Source organism: Mytilus galloprovincialis, chromosome 13 (assembly GCF_965363235.1).
Source record: "Mytilus galloprovincialis chromosome 13, xbMytGall1.hap1.1, whole genome shotgun sequence".
Taxonomy (NCBI): domain Eukaryota; kingdom Metazoa; phylum Mollusca; class Bivalvia; order Mytilida; family Mytilidae; genus Mytilus; species Mytilus galloprovincialis.
The window spans coordinates 6,932,622-6,960,472 of record NC_134850.1 but is presented as its reverse complement, the minus strand read 5'-3'; the positions used below and the strand labels follow the sequence as shown (position 1 = coordinate 6,960,472).

The window sequence follows — 27,851 nt, the reverse complement described above, 5'->3', positions numbered from 1 at the left end:
AATATTTTGTATGTCATTAATTAAATAGAGATTAAAAAGTTGGTCAATGGCACTGAGTAACCTTTCAAATAAAGACCTTGTCAAAGTGAAAACAAGAGATGTTATATTACAGCAGATTCCATTGAGTGTGTAGCGAAAGGTAATATCTTTGGTTAGCTTGCTTGTTAGCTGAACCGTGAAGTCATTATAAGGTCAGGTATACTACCTTCCTTTTGAAGTATCATAGTCCAACAGACAGATCAATGGGTTTTCTGTTGGACTAGTCTATTCTTAAAGTAGGGTAGTTTACCTGACCTAACAATGACTTCACGGTTCAGCTAACAAGCAAGCTATCCAAAGATATTACCTTTGGCTACACACTCAATAGAATCTGCTGCAACAATACTTTGTACAAAGGTTAATCATTTTTTCAAAAATTCTAGAGTAAATATTATATGATGTTGAAGAGGGAAAGGGGGATGATAAAAGAAGGATCAAATATGACACTGATGAGTTTAATGGCAACAAGGTTGGTTTTTGTTTGCTTTGAATATATTAAAATGAAAATACACACAAATAAATATCAATTAAATCATTTAAACATGTACAATTTCATTTCATCAATAAAAATTTCTTTATTTCTTTAAACACTTTCATTTACTTAAATGAACACTTTCATTTCTTCTATGAACAATTTCATTATTTCTATGAACAATTTCAAAACTTCGATGAACAATTTCATTACTGCTATGAACAATTTTATAACTTCTATTAACAATTTCATTATTTCTATGAACAATTTTATTACTTCTATGAACAATTTCATTACTTCCATGAACAATTTCATTATTTCTATGAACAATTTCAAAACTTCTATGAACAATTTCATTACTTCCATGAACAATTTCATTACTTCCATGAACAATTTCATTACTTCTATAAATAATTTCATTATTTCTTTGAACAATTTCATTACTTTTCTGAACAATTTCATTATTTCTGTAAACAATTTCATCACTTCTATGCACAATTTCATTATTTCTATGAACAATTTTATTATTTCTATGAATAATTTCATTATTTCTATGAACAATTTTATTATTTCTTTAATTTCATTGTTTCTATGAATTTCATTATTTCTATTAAAAATGTCTTTACACTATGAACAATTTCATAAATTCTATGAACAAATTTCATTATTTGTATACAATTTAATATTTTTAGGAACTAATTAACAAAAATCTAATTAACAAAATACATATGATAAATAGGATATAAAAGACTATTTCGGTAATAAAAAGTTATGCAAAATCGTATGAAATTTGTATATAAAGTTGAATTGGTGACTTGATACTTATGTGTGCAAAGTTGTGTATGAGTCCATAGAAGTGAGGTATCTACAAGGAAGAACGTGAAATAAAATTGCATATTCACGAAGAACGAACAATTAAAAATTTCTTGCACATTGATCTTTTTACCAATTTCACTAAACACGATGAATAATGAACCTTTTTCACGGCTACATGCGAAATGAAAATGGCAAAACACATTGCACGAAAATAACCCTTTCCCACCCTCTTCTATGGAATACTTTATTTTTTTAAAAAGAGATTAGATTAGTATAATTGATATTACTATTCCTTAATCCCAAAAATACAAATTATACTGAAAGTTTTAGACACTTAATGATAGTATCAAGGGCAAAATATTTATTTATATTTGCAATAAATATGCTAAATGATGAAAACCACAAAATAATACAGTGAGCTCCTTTTTAACATTTCATAATACATATAAACAATTACACATATATACACATTACATTTATTCAAATTCATCATATTTCATACCATGCAGTATCAACAATTACACATGAATCAAAACAGCACACATTGCAGCAATACATCAATACGTACAATAGAACACTTACAATTAATTATCAACAAATCACGAACACATTACACATGAACAACCAACCTTTGTATATATTATGAATTTGTGAATCCTAGTCATTAATGTGAAACTAGCCAAGTAATGCAAATTTAACAAAAAGTAAATATTTCTTCCACTTTCTTTGATTAAAGATTGGAGAATAGATATTCAATGTTGTTTGACTTTACAGAATACTTAATGATTACAACTTTAAATTTTCAAAGTATGATATATTGATTTTTTATTTAAGTTGGTACCTAACACTACAGGGAGATAACTCTGTAAAATCAACTAAACGTTTTAATCTTGTTGTATTGTTAAGGAAATATTGAGCTACACAATGATCAAAATAAGTGTTGGTAAAAAAAACTGCTATATATCCAATGAAATTTTTCCGAGAAAGTGAGTGGTTTTAGTTTTTTGAAATTTTTATATTTTTGTCATAAGATCAAAGTATAATGTCAAAATTTTATGAAAATTAAAAGAGCCAAATTAATTTTAGTCAAGGTGTTTGGTACCACCTTAACATCCAGTGATAAATGGATGTCAAAATGCAAAAACAAAACAAAACATATCTATATACATGTACAATTATATAACAAATGTAACTTAAAACGAACTAACTAATATATTATGGGCATTAAGGCATCAAAATATGAAGGTTTTGTAATAAACATGATAAAACTATGCATTATGTTTTTGTATCAATGGTAAAAAGAGCAATTTTTCAAGTTTGTTTGCTTCAAAAAAATACAGAGAACATCTTTGTAACAATTTTTGTAGACTTTAAAACTTGTTTGCACCAGATATTAATAATTCGAATATAACTTAATTTATGTCCTTTTCAAAAACCATCCATGCAATTATTATCAAAACACTTTTCTTTCAATTCCAAAATTCTATGCAAATGACTTTTTTCTAAGTCTGTTATGATAGTACATGCAGTAATTATAAAAGTTATTTTAAATAAATAAACAAATCTTACTAACCATCAATATCATATTTTTAATATTTTTATGTAACCATGGTAATAATCTTTAGTCAAATAAATATATTTATAAAAACTATCAATTTTATACAAATTTCTGAAATTTAAAATGTTGCTAGGCAGCCAATGGGTTTGGTTGATATAAGTGTAAACTAAATAGACCAGAACATAACTTATAAAAGGCAAGACTATTGTTTATAAGAAGAGTGACCTATGCAGTGATGTACTAATAATAGCAATTTCTTAAATACCAAATAAAGAGGTAACATATTCTAAAAGTACAATAAGCATAAATTAGCTTCACATAAAGGCTGTCCACTAATCGTACTTCTGGAGAAACTCTTCAATAAATGTATTCAGTTCTTTATCCAACCAATCTGCTTTGTTCCTGTAAAATAAACGTCAATAAATATAAAAGATATATACTGTAAATTTTGAAACTATTGCCATGTTTTTATTATTGCGAAAAATGTGACAGGGTAAGTCACAATAATTTTGAACTTTTTTAAAAGAATTAAATAAGATTTTTCTCAATATCGCAAAAAATTAAAATCACAGTTTAGTATCAAATGACAAAATCACAATAATAAATGCACTGAACATACAGTAATCAATGCATCCAAGGAAGAGAGCTTGTATATATAGCTGTTCCTCATTATTGCAGTTAATGGAAGGTGTTAACTGTATTAAACTTAAAAATATCAACATTTAGTGTTTTCCTTGCTGTGTCCTGTGTATGCCTGTCCAAGTCAGAAGCCTGTTATTCAGTAGTTGTCATTTTATGCTATCATGATTTGTTTTTAGTGCTTCTATTTGTCATGTCAGGACCTTAAATATGTTGTGGTATGGGTTTTGCTCATTTTTGGAGATGTGCAGCGACTGCTAACTTCTGTCATTTTGTTTCTGGTGGCAAGTTGTAATATTGACAATTATAGCATATCTTCTTATATTCATATACTAAAAACAAAAAAGACTATTTATAAGTCTATTTCAAATTAGCTGTAAGCATTTTGGCAAGTGTTAAATAAGGATGAAAGTGGCTATTACAATGGATAGTCTGCATACTATGGATTCATATATTTTTGTGGGTACCAATTTTTATGGTTTGAGGAAAACTTGCAAATTCATGGATATTTAATTTAGCGGTTTTGGAAGTCTGCATACATTACTTTATACAATTTGCAATTCATTGAATATTTAAATTCCTGGTGCCTATGTACCCACTAAATCCACAAAAATTGTTATCATATAAATAATAATGAATCCACAGTAAATAAATGTTAACCCAATATTTGCGCAATATATGATGAAATTATCTCCTGAACTGACTGTCAATACACTAAGATGTACCTGAGACTCTTGGCATTTTTAGAAGTATCTTCTAATCTTCTGATTTCTTTGTCCAGTTTAAGTATGTCGTCTTTAAGGTTGTGTTTAGACTGATCAACAGTATTACAAAGTCGGGCAAAAGTAGAGGACAATTCCCTGTAAAATAAATATCCTGTAATACTCTTGTTACAAATATTTGCTGTTAATAAAACTGAACCAATTTTAAACTTTAGCATTAAGATAACCAACATATTAAGCTTTGTTTGAGGTAATAAGTAAATAAAATGTTCTCTCTTTTTAAAATAAAATATTTGAAATGTTCAGCGGAGTGCATTGTATTGCTTACTTTTGCTGTTAGTCTCAGGCTCAACAAAAATGGGGAAAAACATTGTAATGTTACAGAACTGGTTACAAATACCAGATAATACCTACTGTTGTACTTGGTGACTGCAGTTAGAACTTGTCAGATCTACAATCAGTCTGAGTTTACTAATACATACTGTTGAACTTGGTGACTGCAGTTAGAACTTGTCATTTCTACAATCAGTCTGAGTTTACTACAGTGAGTTGACTATAGGTGTTACTGTAAAACTTTACCTGTAGCTCAACCTGTTTTTAAAATTGACAACACAATAGGGACATTTAAATTGACCAGTTGGTATTGTTAGATTTAAATCTACCTTGATGCTACCTGTAAAAAATTTTATTCACCTAACCCAAAGTTTCAGCATGCTTTTTTCCAGAACTTTTTCTTACCTAGGATTATTCTATTAAAAAATTGATAGGAAAGAAAATAGTTTTGGTTTTCATTGTTTTCAATCCCTGATATATATGATTAATCTATTTTTTTACCTAAAATTCTAAATCAGTAAAAGATTAAATTAAATATGTATTACTATGTTTGAAAATTTAAACTGTTTTTACATACTAAATGCTTCTTTAAAATTCTAACCCTTATATATAGTATTGTCCAGCTGCCAGTTAAACAAGAAATAGCTGTTTAGGTGTTTACAGTTTAAATTTTCAGAGGGATATGTTGTTCATTTCTTCACATGACCCTTCAAGATTCTCATTTTGGATTATTATTTGCAATGTTTGAAATCTTTTGGTGTCATTGTGCATACAATATTGGATTTATTTTATTTGAATTCACTTCATAGATTTTTTATAGCAATTTTGCTTCTTAAAATGTGATGTGTTTTTTTCAAGATTTTATTGTCATGAAGGACATCAAGGAGGAAATAATTCATTCAAACTGTTTTGTGGGGCTTACATGTGATGTTGTACATGTAAAATTCGAAAATAATTTTGGAGTATACCTTGCTGTGTTTTTTCTTTGAAATCTATTATAATATTAGTGGGACTTTTGTGCATAAAATGCTGTGTTCACTCAAGGAAATTCAAATTTTCATACGATGGGATTTAGTTATGTTAAAGATTAAAAAATTTCAAAACTGGAATTCAAGTAGGAGATATAGTGTGAGTTCATCCAACATGTTTCTGCGGCTTTAAATGTGATTTTAAAATCATTCATTATTAATTTTGGGATCTATTACAAACTTAAGATGATTTACCATTTAAACGGGATCTTGGAAATGAAATAAAATGTTGAATTAATGCAGTGGATATAGTCTAATCTAGTGATGAAGTGAAAAATGAAAGTAAAATATTCTAAAATATTCCTAACGTGAGGAAATGTTTAAGTGAATGTGAAATTGGAAATAGTCATTATAAAATTCTGGATCAAATATTGTTGGATTTGGAAATTTATCATAGGATATGAAATGAAATGTTTACTGTGGATGTAGTAAATTCTGGATGAGATGTCAAATATTAGTGTAAAAAAAATAAATGAAATTGTTTATTCAAATATGATTTTGATGTTTCATAAAGTGAGTGAAATATTACGACTGGATTATTTAGGGTATAAACACTGCTAGTAGTGGCTATGCAAGTGCATTTTAGGCCATGCAATTTTAAATAAACTGCAAGAAAATAACATATGATATAGTCATTCATGTTTGGCTTGATCACTCCTAATATTTTGAATGACAGTAAAATAAAATCTCTCAATAGAATATTCCTAGGTAAGAAAAAGTTCAGGAAAAAAGCATGCTGAAACTTTGGGTTAGGTGAATAAATTTTTTTACAGGTAGCATCAAGGTAGATTTAAATCTAACAATACCAACTGGTCAATTTAAATGTCCCTATTGTATTGTCAATTTTAAAAACAGGTTGAGCTACAGGTAAAGTTTTACAGTAACACCTATAGTCAACTCACTGTAATACCTACTGTTGAACTTGGTGACTGCAGTTAGAACTTGTCATTTCTACAATCAGTCTGAGTTTACTAATACCTACTGTTGTACTTGGTGACTGCAGTTAGAACTTGTCAGATCTACAATCAGTCTGAGTTTACTAGCGGCATACTCCACATATTGACTTTTGAATCTCCTCTCCTTGGCTTTATTGGTCCAACTCAACCACTCATACAGGTATAACATACAATACAATGACCCTACTGCTGCAACAACCTTCCATCCAGTTACCCTTAGTACCTGAAAACAAGAAATGGCTGTATAAGCAAAAGGTTCCTTTCCATAGTGATGTGTTTACTTATGAATTGTTACGTTTATAAAAATAAGGAGATGTGGTATGATTGCCAATGAGACAACTATTCTTAGTAATTGTAGTATGCAAGCTTTTGAATTTTGCACAACCACATAAATAAAAGATATAATCTATTTTATTATAACAAATGCAAGCCAAAAGTACTCTTCTTATTTCTTAACACAGAAAGGCTCAACATCATTGTCTTCAAAAGGATTGTGCTAAGACCCATTTCCGAGTCCTTATGTTACATGCTGTGAATTTATTAATATTCGTTGGATATATTTTTTCGTGGATTTCATGGGTACAGAAGAACCAGGAATTTAAATATTCTACGAAAAGCAAATTTTCTAAAGGAATTCACGTAGACTTCGCCAAAACCACAAATTTAAATATCCATGAATATGCATGTTTTCCTCAAACCACATAAAATAAATGAATCCACAATAAATCAAAACAAATGACAGCTTATAACATGTAAACTTTCTACTCACAAGTCCTGCCACAATAACACCACCCATTGTAGACCGAGATGTAATGGTAGCAAAAGTTGTTATGACTGACATCAGCACTTGATTGTCTTGTTGTTGTAGTTCAGCTCGAGGGGTCATTGGTGTACCGGAACTAGACATAGGTCTAGGAATCTGTAATATACAATGTTTTAGCATCCAATGTATTACAATCATGTAATATTTATTATGTCCTCTATAATAGTATTAACAAAGGATGAAAAATGCTAAGTCCTTTCCCTCCAACAAATATGAAGTACATTTTTATTACAAAACTAAGGGATTTTTTATCTTTAAAATAAACAATACGTTTTTCATTTAAACTGTACTAACTTGGAAATATTAGAAACATTTACAGATGCTTTAAAGTCGAAAGATCAGAAAATTCCAATGTTTTTTCTACCAAAAAAAAAATTGCATAATTTCACATAATTTTATATACTGGGGATTCATTAATGTTTGTTGGATACCAATTTTCATGGATTTAGTGGGTACAAGTTAACCATGAATTTAAATATACATTGTAAACTTTCCACTGGCTTGTATACAGACTTTTTCAAAACTGTGAAATGTAATATCCCTGAAAGTGTCCGTTTCCATTAATCCATGAAAATTGGTTCTAGCAAAAATAAATGAATCCACAGTAAATAAGTGAAAGCATTCATCACATACATGTACCACAAAAATATTAACAAGAATGTTGTTGTTCAAAGAAATAAACATTGTGGTAAATAATTTAGTTGGTACATGTACATATATGTGTTGTTTGCAGATCCAAAAAATATGTAAAATTTGAACTAAATACATGTATTTAAAAAAAACACATACTTCAAAAATTCCTTCATGTCTAAACTGCATATACATGTACCGATAAAAAATTATTGTTTTAAATTTTGTAAAACCACAACTTTAAAACAGACATTAATCATGTTAATGGAGATCCTATTCTTGATTTAGTCCAGTATTTTGTTTTCAGAATAATGGACTGCCTGTTTTCTTATTAACCTTTGAGTTTAGTTTTTTGTGAATACCTTTTTGACCTTACAATTTCCAAGTGATTATTCATATATTCCTTTTCAAGACTACAAACACACTTTGTTTGATCCTAGAAATAAACCATGATCTTATACTTACATAATTCTGACCACCTCCTAGTGTATGCTGTGTTCCTTTGCTCCCTAAGAATTTATACATTAAGGATGTTATTCCAAAAGAAAAACGAAACTGAATGTCTTCTTGGAACTCACAACATAAATTTCTACAGTCCAATTTATAAGCTATTTCAAAGTCTCTTTTAGGTAATGCATTATTTAACTGTGCTCTTTCTTCGTCTTTTAAAAGTGCTGCCAGGCGATCTACAATATAATTTCATCAACATCAGTAAAAAAAATCTTTCAAAAGCAAAAACTAAAAGATATTTAAAATGAATCCTTTTCAAGTTCTTTTCAAAAATATTAACCTCAAACAATTAATAATCGAATTTTTCTAAGACGGGTATAATACAATAAATATATTATTTGACAATTTTTTCCCACTTGTTTTCCTGGAAAACTCAAAGGGTAACCAAATGATTTTCATGAAAATGAAGAACATGATATATTTAAGTACAACTTTAATTCAAACATCTTTCTGATAATATGAGAAATAACTTCAGTAATAAAAGCAAATGTATCATACTAAAATATGTATTTCTGAACATGGCCGAATTTAAAATGAAAGATACAGAAAAAAAGTGAAAAAAAGGATTATATTTTTTTCATTTGTTAACAATTAAAAACCATTTTGTATCTAATAGAAATGATTGCACAACACTACAGAAATAGCTTAAAGCATGCTGCAGACATATACAGCTATAGCTATTGAAAAGAAATCAGTATTTACAAATTACTTTACAAAGTAAATTCTAAAATGACCTGGATATAATTGTAATTGGCAATATATCATGTATACCAATATATAAATAAATTGTGGGTGGTAGTGTTATCCAAATACTTTATTACAGTTGTAGATAAAACTAAAATTACATAAATGAGTGGTTGCGGTCAAAAAAATGTCCATGTACCCCATTCGTATAATCTAGAACTGCTTATTGCTTTTGTTAATCAAGGGAATGAATAAATTATAAAGAAACTTTTCTATTGATGTTTTAGACTCTTTTATATAAGCACTAAGGGCAATTTGATTAGAATGTATGTGGGAGTGTAGGAAGAGAAGTTTAATTATTGAATGTGGGTCATGGGTGTTTTTTCAGTATGCGTCCAATACCATTATGCAAATTTATCTAAAAAATGATTCTTGGTTGTAGGGATATAAGTCCCTTCATACTATCCCATATACATTTTAATGGGATAGCCCTAAAGCAAAAGCATTTTGGAATATTTTTGTGTAATGTTTACACATTGAACACTTATATATTAGTACAGTAACAAGAATGTGTCCCTAGTACACGGATGCCCCATCAGCACTATCATTTTCTATGTTCAGTGGACTGTGAAAATGGGGTAGAAACTCTTAATTTGGCAATAAAATTAGAGAGATCATAACAAATGTACTAAAAACTATCTCGACTAAAAACTTTAACCTGGAGTGGGATAGATGAACGAACTGACGAACGAACAGACAAACTGAGGCACAGACCAGAAAACGTTAATGCCCATAAATGGTGCATAAAAATATCATTAGAAAGATAATTATTTTACTTTATTATTTCTGACGCTATGAATACCTGTCATTTCTTTTTGAGTGGTTTCCACATGCTGTTGTAATACATATGAGCAACGCTGCTGTACGTTACGTCCTAACCCTTCTTCTACATGATTATGTAACTCCTATGATTAGAACCAATGAAATGATAATATACATGCCATGTGACTTCTAAGGATTCAATGCAAAATAAAAAGCACTATGAATGTCCATATTAATGACAAATAGGTTTTCTATAAATGTTTGGTGTTATACGTTTTGATTTTCAAAATTTAAATGTCAACACAAACTGACTTCTGAATGTTTTTTTCTGTTCCATTGACCTATGATGTATATCTCACATTTCACCTAAATTGCCAACTGAGTGCTCATTACGTTCAGGAGATAACTGTATTGTATTTTAAGCTCTGACGGCATCAATTGAGGATTTGATGGTCGCAAATTAAGTTTACTGGCGACACGTTAGCGGAGACAGTAAACGGGTATTTGCGACCATCAAATCCCCTATTGATGCCGTTGGAGCTAAAAAAACAATATTGTTATCTCCATTCTAATGAAACTGACAGAAAACAACGTTAAAACATGAAATTAAAATCTGTCATATGCCGTCTGCGCTTGCGCGTACGTCCCATGGCATCAATTGACGTAAAAAAGTGAGGTTATCCAATCAAAATGAACATTACAAACGTTGTTGCATTAGAATATGATTTCAGACACAAAGATGAACAAATGTTTTCGGGGGCATACACATCAATGATGTACCAGAAAAAATTTCCTGTTTGATGTTAATGCTTCAATTTTCTTTTTCTAACCAAAATTGAAATCACACATCAATTATATGAACATTCATAATCTGCGAAATAGCTTCCATACAACTTGGTATATAGGCATGCTACATCAATACAGCAGGATCATAAGCCATATGGTCATAATACCCATAATACCTGTGATTTCCTGTTGTGTTCTATTAAGCTTCTTTAGAACCTTCCCAGAACATTTTCCCTCTAAATTTCTACACAGAGTATGATCTATATACTTGTGTATCTCCTTCAAATATAATAATCATACAATAATCTATCTATATCTTTTTGATGCATTTTGGCAAAAAGGAAAAAAAAACTCAGATGTCCAGGGTCTCTCTGAATCTTAATCTTGTGTCACAACTGCTTGTTTTGTTCTGAATTAATTTAAGAATATAATACTTGTTCCATTATTTTAAATATCATGACTCAGAAAATTTTAAACTTGAAATTCGTGTGACAAGATCGTTTTGGTAAACTTTTTTGTTTTCAGTCTAGTTTCCCCGGTCTTCTAAAATGAGATTTTTTTTGGAAAAACTACATGTATGTCTTTAAGTAATTGTGTGGTTGCTGTCAAATATACATATACTCCACACTACCTTTTAATCATACAATATACCCTTATTAATGAAAGAGTCTTCACCTTTTTATAAACACTCAGCACTAAATTGTCTGGATGGAAAGGACGATCAAAGTCATCAACAAGGGCAGATAACCGTTTAATTTCATCGTTGAGAGCAAACGATACATTTCTCTCCACTTCCTCTACCATAACCTTTATTTTGTCTTTAATTTCCTCGGTCAATAGATCAAGTTGTTTATCTAAGTATTCTAGCTCATCAGCTGTTTCTTGTCTTCTATGAGCCTGGTCCTCACTAAAAAATATTGATATTACAGATTTAAAAATTCGCCATTATATCTAAAAAGTGCAATACAATCTTTGAAGACTTTTAAGAAAGTTCGCTACTCTGTTTCAAAATAACAAGCTTTATAGAAACTGTTAAAAATTGATAGTATTTCAATAAATAAACTAAAAAAGCAGAAAAAAAGAAGATGTACTTGTTTTAGAGATACATGTATAAGCCCTTGAAAATTTGGCAGGGAATAATTCTCTATTGAATTCTCATACATTTAGCATTGACACCTTTTTCCTTTCAAAAACTATGAAAAAATAACAAGGATTTTATGAGATTTTCAAATATGGCTTTTTAAACTATATGTAATAAAATTAAGGAAAGAAAAGTAGATGCTAGAGTGTTGATTATTTTAATGGTACTTCATGGATAAAACCAGAGGATTCCCAATATCTTACAAAAATTTTAAAACAAGAGGATCGAACATCCTTAACATGTTTAAACCTGTGTATAAATAAGAATAAATAATTTAATAGTCAGATCTAATCAAACTTTATGATTGGCATTTACAGTTCTCTCTTAACATGGCACATTTAAGAGTAAAAGCAGAATTATTAAATTTGTCTAGATAGAGAACTAATAACAGGTTTGGATGACGTCTTCCTGTAAACTGTTACTATTTCAGCTAGCATGGTAAAATATGAATCAGTTTAGAAGTAAAATGAACTATTCCATTACTCACTAAAGAACCTAAATCTTACCAAGCTTGTAAACATTCAGTATAAGTTCTCTCCATAATATCTTTCAGATCTGCAGTTATTTTCTTCCCTCTTTCTGAATGGGTTTGAAATTTTGTATGTACAGCTGATTGAGAAATGCATACCTGAAAAAAAGGGATTTTTAGAAAATGAAAATAATCAAATATTACAATTATTCATTTTGCTTCGATTTTTAACTTGAAAACATGACTGATTATTCCAAGGATTTAAAATCCTGACCTGTTTTTCGTCAAAGATATAAGATATGTCAGGAGTGTAGTTTTGTCAATGCCTTAAAAGATTAGTACTACTGCCTCATTAGTGTTGTGCTCACTTTGAGTACAGCAGGTTGTGGTCAGAATCCTGGTCAGGTAAAATTTCATATTTGCTACTTCTACTCTAATCACATGACATAGACTGGTCAGCTAGGGGTCAGAACAAAGTTTCTAGTTACTTTGTTCACTAGAAAGTTAAAATTTTGACTATGCATGTCTGTCTAGTATAATGTAGGGTTTATATGCATTATATAGCATAAACATATCCAGTGTTGTTGAACATGTTCCTATACTGATTGTGCTTGAAATATATCCTAAAATTATTAATAAGTTATCTATATATTTGACATAACAAACCTCAAAAGCTCTCTCAAAATTGGCAAAGGCAAATAACCTCTCGGCAAAGTTCTTCTGTAATGATCCAGCTGTAACAATAAATGTCAAATTTTGAGGATTATAATTATTCCATGTTGTAATTATTTTGCTTGCTTGCTTAAAATAATAATTTTGAAATTATTATAAAACTAAGGTTTCAACTCCCTCAGGCAAAGTTGGCTTTAGATGAATTTGGCTATTTATTTTAGGTATTTTTAACATATAGCTCTTCAACGATTTTCGGTACTTATACATCTTCGGATTTCAAATGTTTGGCTTTGAGCGTTCCTGATGAAGGTAAATCCGGAAAAGCGCTTCGGACGCAATAAATTATTGAACGTGTTGTTTTATATTTTTATTAGTTATCTTGGTGTAATCAGGGGTGTACAGAATTTTACACCATTGTTGAAAATTCATACACCCTGAGGCGCAGCCGAATGGGTGTATGAATTTTCAACAACGGTGTAAAATTACGTACACCCCTAATTACACCAAGATAACGAATTTATTTCTTATGAACAACAATTCCTTTACTCATTTTGAAATCAGGATGTAAAATTGTAAAAATGGTGATGAAAATTTTCCAGCGTAATATCTTTTCAATGTCCATGTTTCTGCACATTGTCAAATACTTTTTTACTTTATTTTTGGAAAAATTCAGAAAATTTTTGTGTTCTTTTGAGTTTACAAAACTAATGTTTTTTAGCATTTTCTTAATATATTTTCTTAACTTTTTATTATTTTTTTTTGGCAAAATTTCATTTTTTTTTTAAATTTTGGCAAAATTTTATTTATCCCCGGGTGAACAAGGGTGGGGTGTTTTTTTACACCGGGGTAGTCAACCAATCAGATTGCAGTATTTTTGCTGCATAAGAAATAATGTTATTTATTCTATTTATCATTTTTCAATAGCATGCTGCTTGCTAAGCTTATCTTTTATTAGTATTATGGTGCATGTGAAGTATTTCAACTTTCGAATGTATGTGTAGTATATAATGTGTAGGGTGTGTAGTAATGGTATTTATGTATAGCATCTGTGATTAATATGCGTGTATTGTCCTCATGTTATGTTTATTGTTTTTTTCTTAAATGTAATGTATTGTTTGATGTTGTTAATTCAAATCTCGTCAGAGCCTCTGTTATTTGTAAAATTATGCACTTAAAGACTTTTAAAAGATTAAATTGTCATATCTAATGTATATATAAGACATTTTGTTAAAAATAATCATGGATCAAGTCAATAATTTTTCAGCATTCTAAGTTTAACAAAGATATATAACAGCTAGCTACTGGACACTTACAATTTATTGGTAAATGTCTTTTAACTGACTGAAAGACTGGTTGTGATCTAATTATATTTACTATAAGCTTTTCAGATCAGTTGTAATATAAAAAAGAAGATATGGTATGATTGCCAATGAGACAACTATCCACAAAAGACCAAAATGACACAGACATTAACAACTATAGTTCACAGTACGGCCTTCAACAATGAGCAAAGCCCATACCGCATAGTCAGCTATAAAAGGCCCCGATAAGACAATGTAAAACAATTCAAACGAGAAAACTAATGGCCTTATTTATGTAAAAAAAAGACTATCAACAAAAGAAGTTGACATATATTGGTATAGATATCGTGACATACTTGGTGTTGGTGTCTGACTGTCTTCATGAAGCCTACTGATCAATGCCTCTTTCGCCGAAACAAAGAAAATTCTATTTGTGGCTTCCTGTTTATCAGCTACTTTCAGTTCATCTGTGAGGAACTGGGTATTTCTGGTATAATGTTGCTCTTTTACCTGAAATGCATAAACATAATCTCAACTAGTTTACACCTGTGACTAAATTCATCGTTTTTACATCATACCGGCTAACAAATTGGACTTTGTTATTTTAGTAGTATAGATTATCTGAGAGGAATTCTTTGTATTGGTCTTATTCATGGGAGGATTTGTTTTTATACCCTAGGTATAACCCCGCCACATTATTTATGTATGTGCCTGTCCCAAGTCAGGAGCCTGTGATTCAGTGGTTGTCGTTTGTTTATGTGTTACATATTTGTTTTTCGTTCTTTTTTTACATAAATAAGGCCGTTGGTTTTCTCGTTTGAATTGTTTTACATTGTCATATCGGGGCCTTTTATAGCTGACTCTGCTGTCTGGGCTTTGCTCATTGTTGAAGGCCGTACGGTGACCTATAGATGTTAATTTCTGTGTCATTTTGGTTTTTTGTGGATAGTTGTCTCATTGGCAATCATACCATATCTTTTTTTTTATATTTGGTTGTTTCATAACATCAATTCAAGAGCACCTGAGCTGCACATTACAATTCATAAGGATCTTCATCTGAATGCCTTCTTATTTGTAAATTCAAAACCTTATATAATCTTAGAGATATTAGAACTAATAAGGATTAGAAGTTAACCTGGACAAGAGATCCATGATTTTCAAAGTGTTTATCACTACAAAATGAGAAGTATAATTCACCACAGCAGAGTTATCATAAAAAATCAGATACACCTGTTAGCTTATATTTATTGGTTAATCCTGTGGCAGTATTTTTATGCATGTACAACATAATAAAAATCATTACCTCGTCTGCATCCTCCTCATTAACAGACACATCCCATCTGTTTTGCAAAATAAATATGTTGGGTTTGGATAATCGGGAGCTCACTTTGTGGAAAAAATTCTTCTCCTGAAATACAAACAAAAAATCTTTATTGTTGATATATTAGAAAATAAAGTTCATTGAAAATCTGTTTTACAATTATTTTATATTCCTATTGCCTCTCTATATAAATTGTAATAGATAAATATATATTTTTACCCTGCAACAGTTTCTCTGCCTTGTAACATAGAGGTTCCGGGTACCAGTCCCAGTGGAGAGAAAGCAATTTTGTAATGAAATTCATGCTCTCCGGTTACAATACTATATCTTGTTAATTTTAATATGCGTTCCAAATATCATTTATTCATTTACATTTAAGGTGGTACCTAACACTTTCACAAAAATTAATTTGGCTCGTTTAATTTTCATAAAATTTTGTCAAAGTATTTACTTTGACACTTTAACAAAAATATAAAAATTTAAAAAAATTTTAACCAACTGTTTTGTCAGAAAAATTACACTGGTTATGTAGCAATTTGACAACCACCAATTTTGATCATTGAGAAGCTTAATATTCCTTATATAACACAACGTTGTTATGATATTGTAATTATTATATTTATTTTTGTTGGCCTAATTTGTGTTGTATGGCCTGATAGTTGTTTACAGAATAATCTTAGAACTGTGCATTTTAGAAATCACTGGAACAATTACAGAATGATTGGAACTTTCCAGAATGATCCTAATAAAAGATGCGTTATATAAACTTCTACATTTTACTAGAAACTTCCATTGTAACTTTCTAGGATGTTCCAGTATAGATTGTTCTATAATTTTCCTTGACAATTATATATACAGTGCATTCCGGTTATTTGCATAGCCTTTTTGTCAGACGAAATTATGCAATAAAGCGGAGTATGCTTATATCCGAAATGCCAGAATACGGAGTCGAATCGCCGATAGTGCAGATCAGTAAAGGAAAGGAAATACCGAAGAAAGACATCTAAAGAAAGATGAACGTCCTTAATCCACTTGCATTGACTTGCAACATATTGAATGCTTACATGTACTTATTCTAATAAAAGTTATTTGTCTAGTGTCATGCATTTTATTTTATTGTGTATTCTTTCAATAAAGTTGATCCACACATTTAGTTTTAGTTTATTTATGTACCGACTTTTCCTTTACCCGAGATACGAAAATAAAATTGTTCTAAAAATAGATTTGTTTCTATGACCCGGATGTACAAATTATATTGTTACGCTTTGATTAAAACAAACTGTTGAACAATGCTACACAGTTTATAATCATTTTATACAATAAATGTGTAATGAACTGCCTTTTATATGCAGTATTTACCGATTGCACAGTGATGTAACACTGTTACTTTGCCCTCGTTAGTTTCGTATATATGCAAAGTAACAGGTAATGGGGCCCTGCACGGGTTATTTGCTGTACACGAGTGTTGAAAGTGAGAAAATATAATAATTAGAAGTTAATATTCTTTAAAAAAAATATTAAAAAATGAAAGATTGATATATGAAATTCTTCAACCATATATAAATGCCCTGTAATATTTAACATAAATGTAGATCACCCCTAGCCGAATTACGAGATTGCACATTTGATAATGATCGATAATTAGCCGGCTTTATATTTTTAAAAATACACCCAAAATGTTATCTACGAGTTATCTATGAATAATGTTTGAAATCCAATCAATAATTAACACCTTTCTAGATAGAAGATCATAGAATCGTTGTGTTTTTACAACAATCAACTGATTGACATTTTTATGACCTCGAGGCTTAAAATAGAATATGGGAAACCTACCTGTGTACACATCGAGGCCTTTTTTATAATCACATCAACACGAAAGAAACTGTTTTAAAACTTTATTTAAATGAACACAGAAGTAAATGTGAAATAATATCAAAAATTATGATGCATTCAAGAATAATATACTTACCAAATTGACGTTTCCAGTCAAAAATCTCGTCAGTTTTAACTAAGCATATCTAGCTTGCGATTTTTTTCTATGCAATTTACCGAAATGGCACTTGTGGGGCTATGCATATAACCGTACAATTTAACATTAGATGAACAGGAAATGGTTTTGTGCAGGAGAAAAGTATGCAATTAACCGAATTATGCTATTAAGCGGTATGCAATTAAGTGGAATCGACTGTATACAGACACTAAAGTTAAACACTCACTCTTGTACTTGGACCTAGACATCGATAGACATTAGCATTCACAACATTTGGATTGACACTTTTATTCTACAAACAACATCATACTGGATTGTGACCTTAGTAGTAAACGTAATATTCAGATTGGATTCCGAAAGATATCCGGATACAGATAATGATAAAAGATTGGACTCATATTTTGACAGTTAAGTTGACAGTAATATTTGTGAAATACTTCTTGTAAACTTTTGTATAATAAATATTGTTAAATTTTATTATTGAATTGTGTCTTTTGTTGGCTACAATTTAAAGGTAATTTCTGGCCGTAACAACGTAATTAAAACGTTTAGCTGACTTTACAGAGTTATCTCCCTGTAGTGTTAGGTACCACCTTAATACAAAGAACAATCTCCTTATAAAAGTAGAATTTAGCTTACAGTTTGCATGAGTGTCGATTCTGCATTTCCAACTAAAACAAAAACATCAGCATCCAAACAGAATTGGTCAATCCAGGAGTCTAAATCTGGTGTGACATCTATCCCAGGGCTGAAACAAACATTAGTTACTTTCACATTAGGAAATTAATATACATTGTAACATGACAAACACACTGAAATATTTTAACTGTTTATCTATGATAGATAAAAAATGTATTTATTATTTTACCAAGCATACCTCAAATCATAAATCAAAGAATCCGAAATCTGAAAGTAGGTATCTGATTGTTCTGAAAAACACTTTCCGTGTTACAACTCATTACTGACTTATGATAGTCTTTCTGTCCCGTGCATTTTTAGTATAGTATGACCAAACAGTTACGTTAAAGATTGAATGAAGTTACATGCTAACTTACAATTTTCCTCCTTTTCTGAAAAGTTTTTTCATAGTTTTTGAAAGAAAGATGCAAAATTCAAGAGACTTTCATTACTCCTTGTTGATATTTTTTGTTTAGGACATTTTTAAACATTATCTATAAAATGTGTGGTTGAAAATTACCATTAAGCTTACGTGTTACTGTAATTTCAGAAACTATTGCGATGTTTTAATCATATTTTAAATATATAAATTTAACAGGATTTGTCTCAATATCACTTTACAATACCTGTCTACAAAGACAACATCTTCTTTTAGCAGACGACACTTCTCTTTTGGCCATACAATCCGAATCAATGAATTCTCTTTAAGTTTCATGGTACTCAGGGCTGAGGCTAGCTGCTTGATTGACTGAAAGATGTAAACATATAAAAAACTTAATATTCAACAAGTATTTGAAATCCTTTTAGTAATTTGTATATTTGTAATTAGAATGACAGGAGATTATGGGTATATGTCACAGAGACAGAAACCCAGACACAAAATAATTTATTTATTACAGTTTTAGTTGTTACTTTATGATATGGTACAAAAATCAACCAAAACTATCAATTTGTTTTGACCCCAGATGATTTTTAAAATGTTTGTATTATTGAAAAAGATCCAAATTATCTCCCTTTGGTGCGAAAAATGCCATTTTTTGGCATAGAAATTGAAATATCTCTTTTAACTCATCGGTGACCTATATTTTTTAATTTTTTTTTCAAATAAGCTGTACTTCAACTAAAAAATTGTAAAATTTAAGCAATTTCTGTAATTTAGTTCTTTATAAATTTCGATTTTTTCGTTTTCTGCTTTACCAAGTGTGTTGAATATAGACGCTATCATGTTTTTACCTCCAAATTGAAGAGTTCCGAGTGCTACCATTAGTCAAGAATAATGTATTCAGAATGGGCGTGACTTTAATCTACCGATAGATGGGACAACATTGTTATCACAAATGTTGGCTTAATCTGCCAAGGGTGGAGAGGAGAGAAGTGGATTGTTACCCTTGGCTAGCGAAGATGGTGAGCCCCTTTAATATTGTTGATGTTATTAACAAATACCTACACTAATACTTTTAGGATCTTCTGAGTCATCTGTTAATAAAAACCCTTCTGAGGCCTCTGTTCCTTCTACTTGTAAAAAGCAATTTGTAGTGTGTCCAATACCACTTGGTAAAATCTTATTCCTTAACATAGCATTGATAGTGGTACTTTTCCCGTTGGATGTTCTGAAAGAAAAGTTAACTTTCAACATAGTTTATCCAGCAATATTCTACACATATAGCATTGATCAGATACACTTTTACAGAATCCAAATAAATGTTTCCTGTTAACCTAATCCTAGGGCTGTTTTATTATAATATCATATATAGGAGCACAAGAATGAATTTGATATTTGTAGTGTAATATTAGTGTGCATCTAAGTTCAGTGGAAATGTAGGTAATTTTTTTGTTTATGTTTAAAGGTTTACCTTTTTTGAAGGAGCCATAGATATCGTGTATCTTTAAATGAAACAGTCAATATCCACGGCTGGTAATCTACACACACAGAACATTTGGTTCTGCAATGAAAACCGTGAGAGGATTTTCCGGTTGTGCTTGAGTGGAGTAATTTTCACCGCTTCAAAAGGTATGTACATTTCTAAATCTCAATTTTCTTATTCACAGTGTTTTCCCTAGGCTATTCATGCATTGCGGTACCGCTACGCATAAAATTTCGGCCGCCATGCATGTATCATACCCGCTATGCATCCCGCTATGTGTGAAATTTTTATTATCTTATAATATGAAGTGACAATTGACAAAACTCTACAGGTGTTTCAAACTCACTGGACTGATTATTGATCATAATTAGATGCAACGCTCTGATTTTACAACCACGTTGATTAGATAGAACAACATTCAAGACTTCGATTGCATAATAGAAATCGGGAGTTCAAGTTGTTTTAATGATGAATATTATAGCCTGATACAGCTTCCAAATATCCTTCCGTGAAAAATAAAAAGTAAACCTTTTGCAGTATAAATTTTACGTTTTGAAATCATAAGTCTGACATCGAAATATTTATATCAAATGCAGTTGATTAGTTGTAACAGAGAATACACATCATTGGGTTGAAACATGATGTAACTTTGACCTCCGTAGCAGAGTTCAAAAAAATTATGGGTCACTGAATATTTACAATTCAGATCGTTTTTGTTTTGATGTCAAAAATTGTTTTATTTTTCAAACTGATCTTTCAAACTAGTTATAATCCAGAAGAAAGTAAAAACATTGCTTGACTGTACCTTAAATTTAATATCTATATCCAAATTAAATTATTTAAAGCTGTAATCTATGATCACAAATTGAATGCTTTGTTTACAATTGTTGAAAGCCATGTGCTTTTTGGCGGGAAAATTCGGGAAACCCCTTATTAACAGGAAACAGTTACATTTCATTGTTATTTATAGACAGTAGGAATTTCATTTTGGAAATCATTTTGATTAACTGCTAAGATTTATTCATGAACAATTAATAATTTCTTGGGGTGAAACTGATAATACTTTTTTTTATTAAAATAATTTACATCTAGGGGTATGAAAAGGGGGGCTTTTTTTTTTTGTGTTTTCTTTTCATTAATGGTCATTAATATTACAAATATATAAAGTTCACCAGTCTGAAAATACATGGTTAAATGGATTTTGATTATGAAAAACTCATGTTAATTTAATTCCTTTATTAATTCAATCATAATCAGAAACAAGCTGCATGTATAAGGTATTTCAAACATATATTTTTGGCTTTTATATAAGAACATTCAAGACTATTAATATGTATGTACCTGTAGTAAAAACAAACCTGGTAGAGCCTAAAACAAATCTACAGGGCCCTTGAAAAAACTTTTGGATCCAAGCTGGCCTTGACAGAAAATGTTAAATATTGTTCCTGACTGTATTGCAGATTTATTTGAAGTTTTTAAACTTGCAAGCACAATTCATTTTACTAGTGTAATAAAAATAATTCTACAAAACAACACCGCGTTCCGCGCTGCAAATTCATCTTAGACCCACCATGCATCAAGAATTTTCTAGGGAAGACACTGAATTTTTCAACTGATCAAAATATTGAAAATCAGAGAATGCTATGCTGTGGTGAATACTTTTACGAAGAGATACATGTATCATTTACTATTGTACGTAGAGTTAAACTCCTACAAAATCAGTTGCCCCACGAGAAATTGCCTTAAAAAGTGACATTTCAATTTTGAAATGGTTTTATTTACAGACCTACAAGTTCAAATTTAGTTTTTTTTTAGGGCAAAGGGTATGAATGTTGTTTTTGGCGGCGTGTACACTGTCCGGTGTTGATAGACGTCTGAATAATTCCAAAAACTACATTTTTTCATTAAGTCATGCGTGAGGGGATCGGTTCTGATTGAGGACATCGTGAATGCGTGAGGGGAAAGACATTAAGACGTCTATCAACACCGGACAGCGTACACGCTGCCAAAAACAACATTCATACCCATTGCCCGAAAAAACCTCCATTTGAACTTGTAGGTCTGTAAATAGAAACCTTTCAAAATTGAAATGTCACTTTTTAAAGCAATTTCTCGTGGGGCAACTGATTTTGTAGTTCAACTCTACGTACAACAGTAAATGATACATGTATCTCTTCGTAAAAGTATTCACCACAGCATAGCATTCTCTGATTTTCAATATTTTGGTCAGTTGAATAAGAAAATTGAGATTTAGAAATGTACATACCTTTTGAAGCGGTGACAATTACTACACTCAAGCACAACCGGAAAATCCTCTCACGGTTTTCATTGCAGAACCAAATGTTCTGCGTGTGTAGATTACCATATGTGATATCATTAATGGATCTTTTGGAAATATATTTCTGGGTACAAAATGTTTCCATTCATTTTGATGAACCTTTTATAGCTGACTATGCGGTATGGGCTTTGCTCATTGTTGAAGGCCGTACAGTGACCTATAGTTGTTAAGGTCTGTGTCATTTTGGTCTTTTTGGATAGTTGTCTCATTGACAATCATACCACATCTTCTTTTTTATACTTTTTATGTTTAACATGTATATCCAAACAATGTTCATTTATTCAAAACTAATGCAATAGCTTCAAATACATTGTCAAACAAAATTCGCTTTTAGTTGCAACATCACAAAAAGATTCCCTCCACCTATACTTCTGACATTTTGGGAAAAACAAGTCATTCCTATCCATACCTGCCAAAAAATACGACTTTCATGTGGTCTCTGGCCAGTTTTTCTATGATACCATTGACCATCCCTAGAAAGCCATGGACAACTTGATATTCTTCATTTTCTTCACCTTTGGTTTCTGTTAAAGAAAAAACATGTTATGACATAGAAAAAATAAAATTTCAGTGAACATTTGAATTTCTTTAAGATTGTCCCTAAGTGGATATTGGAGTGCCAGTAAATTACATTTGAATCGTAAAATCAGCAGGTATTTTTTTCTTCAATCCATTGATCAGGTACCTTGCATTACTCAATTCGGGGATAAGTCGAATACTTTACTAGATGGTTATTAAAATATAAAATGATTTTCCATTCCATCATTAACAATGATTAAAAAGATTAGGTTAGATTGTAAAACTCTATTTAAAACAAAAACTCTACAACTGTGATATTCCTCTGACAATGAAACTGTTATAAGTCCCTTACCAATAATGTTTTTTTCACTATGTACGAAAACGACCTGATTAATATTGTGACAAGACCACAGCAAATTATCCAAATACATATTTGTACTTTTCCAATAAGCTTTTTCAGGTTTATTTTTTACACAACCAATTCAAGCATTCAGAATAGAAAACATTGTCATACCACTGAATGACTGATTCAACCTTGAAAAACATATGTAATAGTAGACCTACTATTGATAAAACATAATGCTTTTGCTGCTGTTGCTTAGAGATTAAATAGGTGGTGTTACCTTGTAGAAAATGTTCAGCCTCCAACACATATTCTGCAATTCCTTTGAAAATGTCATTACTTTTACTTTTGGCTCTTGCAAAAAACTTGAGTGGTGAGGTTGGACGAGAGTTGTGTCCATTTCCCAAGCTTCTTGGAGTATCAGAGATATCTCCTTGTCCGAATTGACCTGGGTATGTGTCAACAGTCCTCAGTGATCCGGACATATTCTTTCCTGCCACTGCTATTTTGTATACTGTAAGTTGTTAAAATGTTCTGAGTAATCTACAAAATTTATTAAAATTAATTTGTCTTTGCAGGATCTTAAGAATATAAAAGTGAAATAAAAACTGTTACACTGTATTCCATAATGGTGGACTCTGAGTCAGAAATTTATCATGTTTATTTAGTTTCAACTTTTTTTCCCCATCATTGCATCAAATTCGGGATGAGAATATATTCAAGGAAAAAAACATAGGGGAAGAGTGTTGTATGATTTGAGGTTTTCTAACTAGTTGTGTTTTAGTAGATCCTCCATGAACGAATCAGTTAGAGTGCTGTTTTAATTGGATCTAGAGATTGGATTTGAATCCTGCTGGTTCTATTATACTTTTTCAATTAGAGTATTAGACCAGTGGAATAACCTGTCAGATTTAACTGTGACAGCAAAGACTGAATAATTTTAAGTTTGCATTAAATGGCGAAAATTAGAACCATTTTTGGAGACGAGAAATTGCATTACGACACCCATTATGAGGGGTCAGTAGAAGTCGTTGGCTTAAGTAACTACCTGAGGATAAAGGTATGGTACATTGCACCACTACTGGCAATTTAAATATGTGTACTACTCATGGGGGGTCTCATTGAGAGGGGGGTCTGATCCCGGATCCCGCTTACTGTTTTGAAAGATTCCCGCATCCCGCTTACAATATGTACAGTACCCTTCAAGAGTACCAACTCTCCCACACCCTACACCGAGGAAAATGTCGGAGCCACTCCGAAAAAATCCGATATTCCTCCCAAAATGTTGGGAGGAATTTGGGAGTAATCTCTCCCAAAATCAGGTAAATGTTTATTGTGATAACGAGCTCACTCTCTACACCGAGGAATTAATTGCCCTTATCCTACTTTGATCTATACCGGCACAAGACTGAATGGGTAATTGGATTACCTGACAGGTAAAGGTTGAAGTAATAAAGAATTATATTTCCGGTCTACTGTACCAGTTTAAGTGTCAAACAGGTGTATAATTTTAAATGTCTTTAATACTAATTTAATTTCATTTGTGGTAATAAAAACTAAAGTCAAAATATTTTCGTATTTTTTGTTAGCCCATCTAAAAATATCTTAACCTTAATGTACTTGCTTTAAAAAAAAAAACGATTATAAAATATAGCGGAATATGTGAAAAACAAAATATTCTACTTCAAAGTTAGTCTTTATTTAAAAATTATAAGTCTAAAAGTTTTATATATGCAAGTAAAAGGGAAATTTATTCACCATTCATTAGACAAAATAATTGCCCCGTAATAATTGTGTAAATCTACGGCATTTTCTTTTTACGATTATCTAATTGCTGGAATGAATAAAAGATTTAAAAGCAAAATGTTGTTGTTAATTCTTTCAATTGTATTCAAGTTTTATAAAAAATGAAAACTACTTAATTTTGACCTCGATGTCTTCACCAGTAAATTAATATTTTATTGACGAAATGAGCATACTTGTGTAAAAATAACCGGAAACTTTCGCTAAAATAATTTGAGCAGTTAAATAAAATTACGTGTTTGAAAGTTTTGTATATTCAAGTAAAAAGGAAAATATTATTCACAATTCGTTATGCTTAACAATTACGGCATTTTCGTTTTACGATTTGTTGGCAGTACAGCAGAATAATAATACATTTCCGTTACAACAGGAATACTTCCAGCTGCATTAATTCAACTTTGTTTAATATTAACTTTCGCACAATGAATGTAAATTTGTGTATTTTCAACAAAAGATTTTAAAAACAATTATTTGCCGTGCGAAGACAATTCCACGATACACATCTCAGTTATCAACAGTTTGGGTTGAACTTGAACTTGACTTACTTAACAATGTTAAATGCTAAAAATAGTTAACATCAATGTTATCCACAGCACGAGTTTTTTAAAGGGCGGGAAAAAATATCGCGTACTAGTAAACTCAGGTGACCTTTCTGGCCGACCGTGGGAAAGTCCATTCAAGGTTTCTAAAGTTGCAGAACGACATTTTTGTGCAATCGTATTGAGGCTCCAGAAGGTCCTTTTACAATTGATTTATCGGGAAAATATAATTCTTATCCGAATAAACGTGAACACATTTTTAACTATTTGAATTTTAATGTTTTATCTTTCAAAAAAGAAAGTACATTTATAGTTATATGTCCATGGTCAATAATATAGATTTACAGTTGGTGATGTATTAATTGAAATTATGATGGAAATTGTCCGGGGTGATTGATTGTATTCAAATGACAATAATCATGATAATACGATAAAGAAATGCCAATTGTAGGCGGTTGGGAAATTTTGAAAATAAAATGATGACTGATTTAACTGGAATAGAATATTATGATGGGCAATTATGAGGTTTGATAAATTTTATTAATAATTAAAGGATTAGTGACCTATCGGATAGCGATAAGCGGATTACTTATCATCACAACTTTTAACATCTTTTGTAAACGTAAAATGATTGAGCGTCATAAACTTGTCAAACACCGGTAGAATTATAGTACATTTATTATATAATTAATGTGAAAATATTTTTCACTTTCCAAATTCAAATGACGAAATTGATATAAATACTTTCGTCAATTTGAAAACCGTTCCGTAAAATGCGAAAATGACGAGCACTATCAATATCACTTGAAATTATTTCCTTTGTCAACAGAGTTGTCATTTAACAGTTTCTGTTCGTAATTTGAATTATTCAAGTCTGTATAAATGTACCGAGGTTGTGAAACATAATATTTTACATTGCTCAATAAATTAAGTTTACTTGATGATCCGATGAATCGGGTTACCGAAAAAACAACATGATTTTATTAGCCAGTTGATTTTTTAATAATGAACAATTAATGCGCTGATATTGCTTATTGAATAAGTTATAAAAGAAACTAATTGTGGCAAAATCGTCCTTGCTGAAAGAACACAGTTACACAATGTATGACCTGACCGGACTGTAATAGAAACACAAAATAACAATTTTCTTCATACTTTTTCGTATGTACGTTCTATTTTAAAGATAACGGCATAAGACACAAATATAAAGGATAATAATTATCTTATTCTAAATGATATTGTCACATCTTTATCTGTCAAAGAAAGGAAAACATTTGTTCAATTTATAATACCGTGATTTTAAAGCACACCTGTGCAACCAAGATCGATTAAATGTTCAAAGGTAAATTATCTGGGTAATCCAATTATGTTGTCACGCGTCGTTAATTTGAAGTACATCCGATGGGCAATAAACCAATTAACAGCCACGCGGTGTTGGGAGAGAATCTTTGGAGGATTTTAGGAGTGAAATCCGCAGTACTCGGTGTGATTCCGAGAAACACGGAAATCGGAGAAAAAAGTTATCGAATCGATATTTTTGAAGAGTACTGTACGTAAGCAATTCTCATTTTTTTGTAAATTCCCGTATAACGTTAGACTTCATTTCCCATTTTCACGGGAAAATAATTTGACTTTCATGTGTCACGCCTAAAAAAAATCGGCAATCCCATGTCACACTTGGACCCCAATGATATGAATGAGACCCACACCCATGCTACTCAGCAAGACTGCCTGGCAAAGTTTGGTTCAATGTCATGATCTACCCTGGTTAATTTATTCCTAGTTTATTTTTGCAATAGAATGTCTTGTTCTTGTCAGTCATAATTATTAATCAGTTTCTACTTTCATTTTATATGCATGTTTGAAGGACAACTGGGACACCAAAATGATAACAGTTTTGTTTTGTAAAATAAAAGTCTGTTGATTTTTGAGGTGTCTTTTAAAACATACCTATCTTTAAAATTAATTTGTGTACGCACCTATTGGAATAAAGTTAATTTTTTGAGATAGAAACACATGTTTGAGCCCTGCATGTTTACATCATTTTCGTCATT

At 30.7% G+C, this 27,851-nt stretch overlaps 1 protein-coding gene across 2 annotated transcripts; it reads right to left on the bottom strand.

The window, feature by feature from the left end:
- Positions 1-1,128: 1,128 nt before the first annotated feature.
- On the bottom strand, positions 1,129-27,851 carry LOC143057920 (mitofusin-2-like). 2 transcript variants are annotated; one of them, XM_076231380.1, is made up of 17 exons: positions 27,777-27,851; positions 23,736-23,998; positions 23,003-23,117; positions 19,838-20,000; positions 19,017-19,138; positions 18,352-18,460; positions 15,705-15,809; positions 14,758-14,911; positions 13,095-13,162; positions 12,466-12,587; positions 11,494-11,725; positions 10,995-11,097; positions 8,482-8,702; positions 7,333-7,482; positions 6,590-6,786; positions 4,250-4,384; positions 1,129-3,287 (listed from the first exon to the last, which is right to left on the bottom strand). In XM_076231380.1, exons 2-17 carry the CDS (start codon positions 23,938-23,940, stop codon positions 3,218-3,220), a joined length of 2,271 nt encoding a protein of 756 aa, XP_076087495.1. In that variant the 5' UTR covers positions 23,941-23,998; positions 27,777-27,851; the 3' UTR covers positions 1,129-3,217. The 2 variants fall into 2 exon arrangements, with proteins under 2 accessions (XP_076087495.1, XP_076087494.1); XM_076231379.1 differs by lacking the exon at positions 10,995-11,097 and adding an exon at positions 10,073-10,175 and having other exon boundaries at positions 1,132-3,287.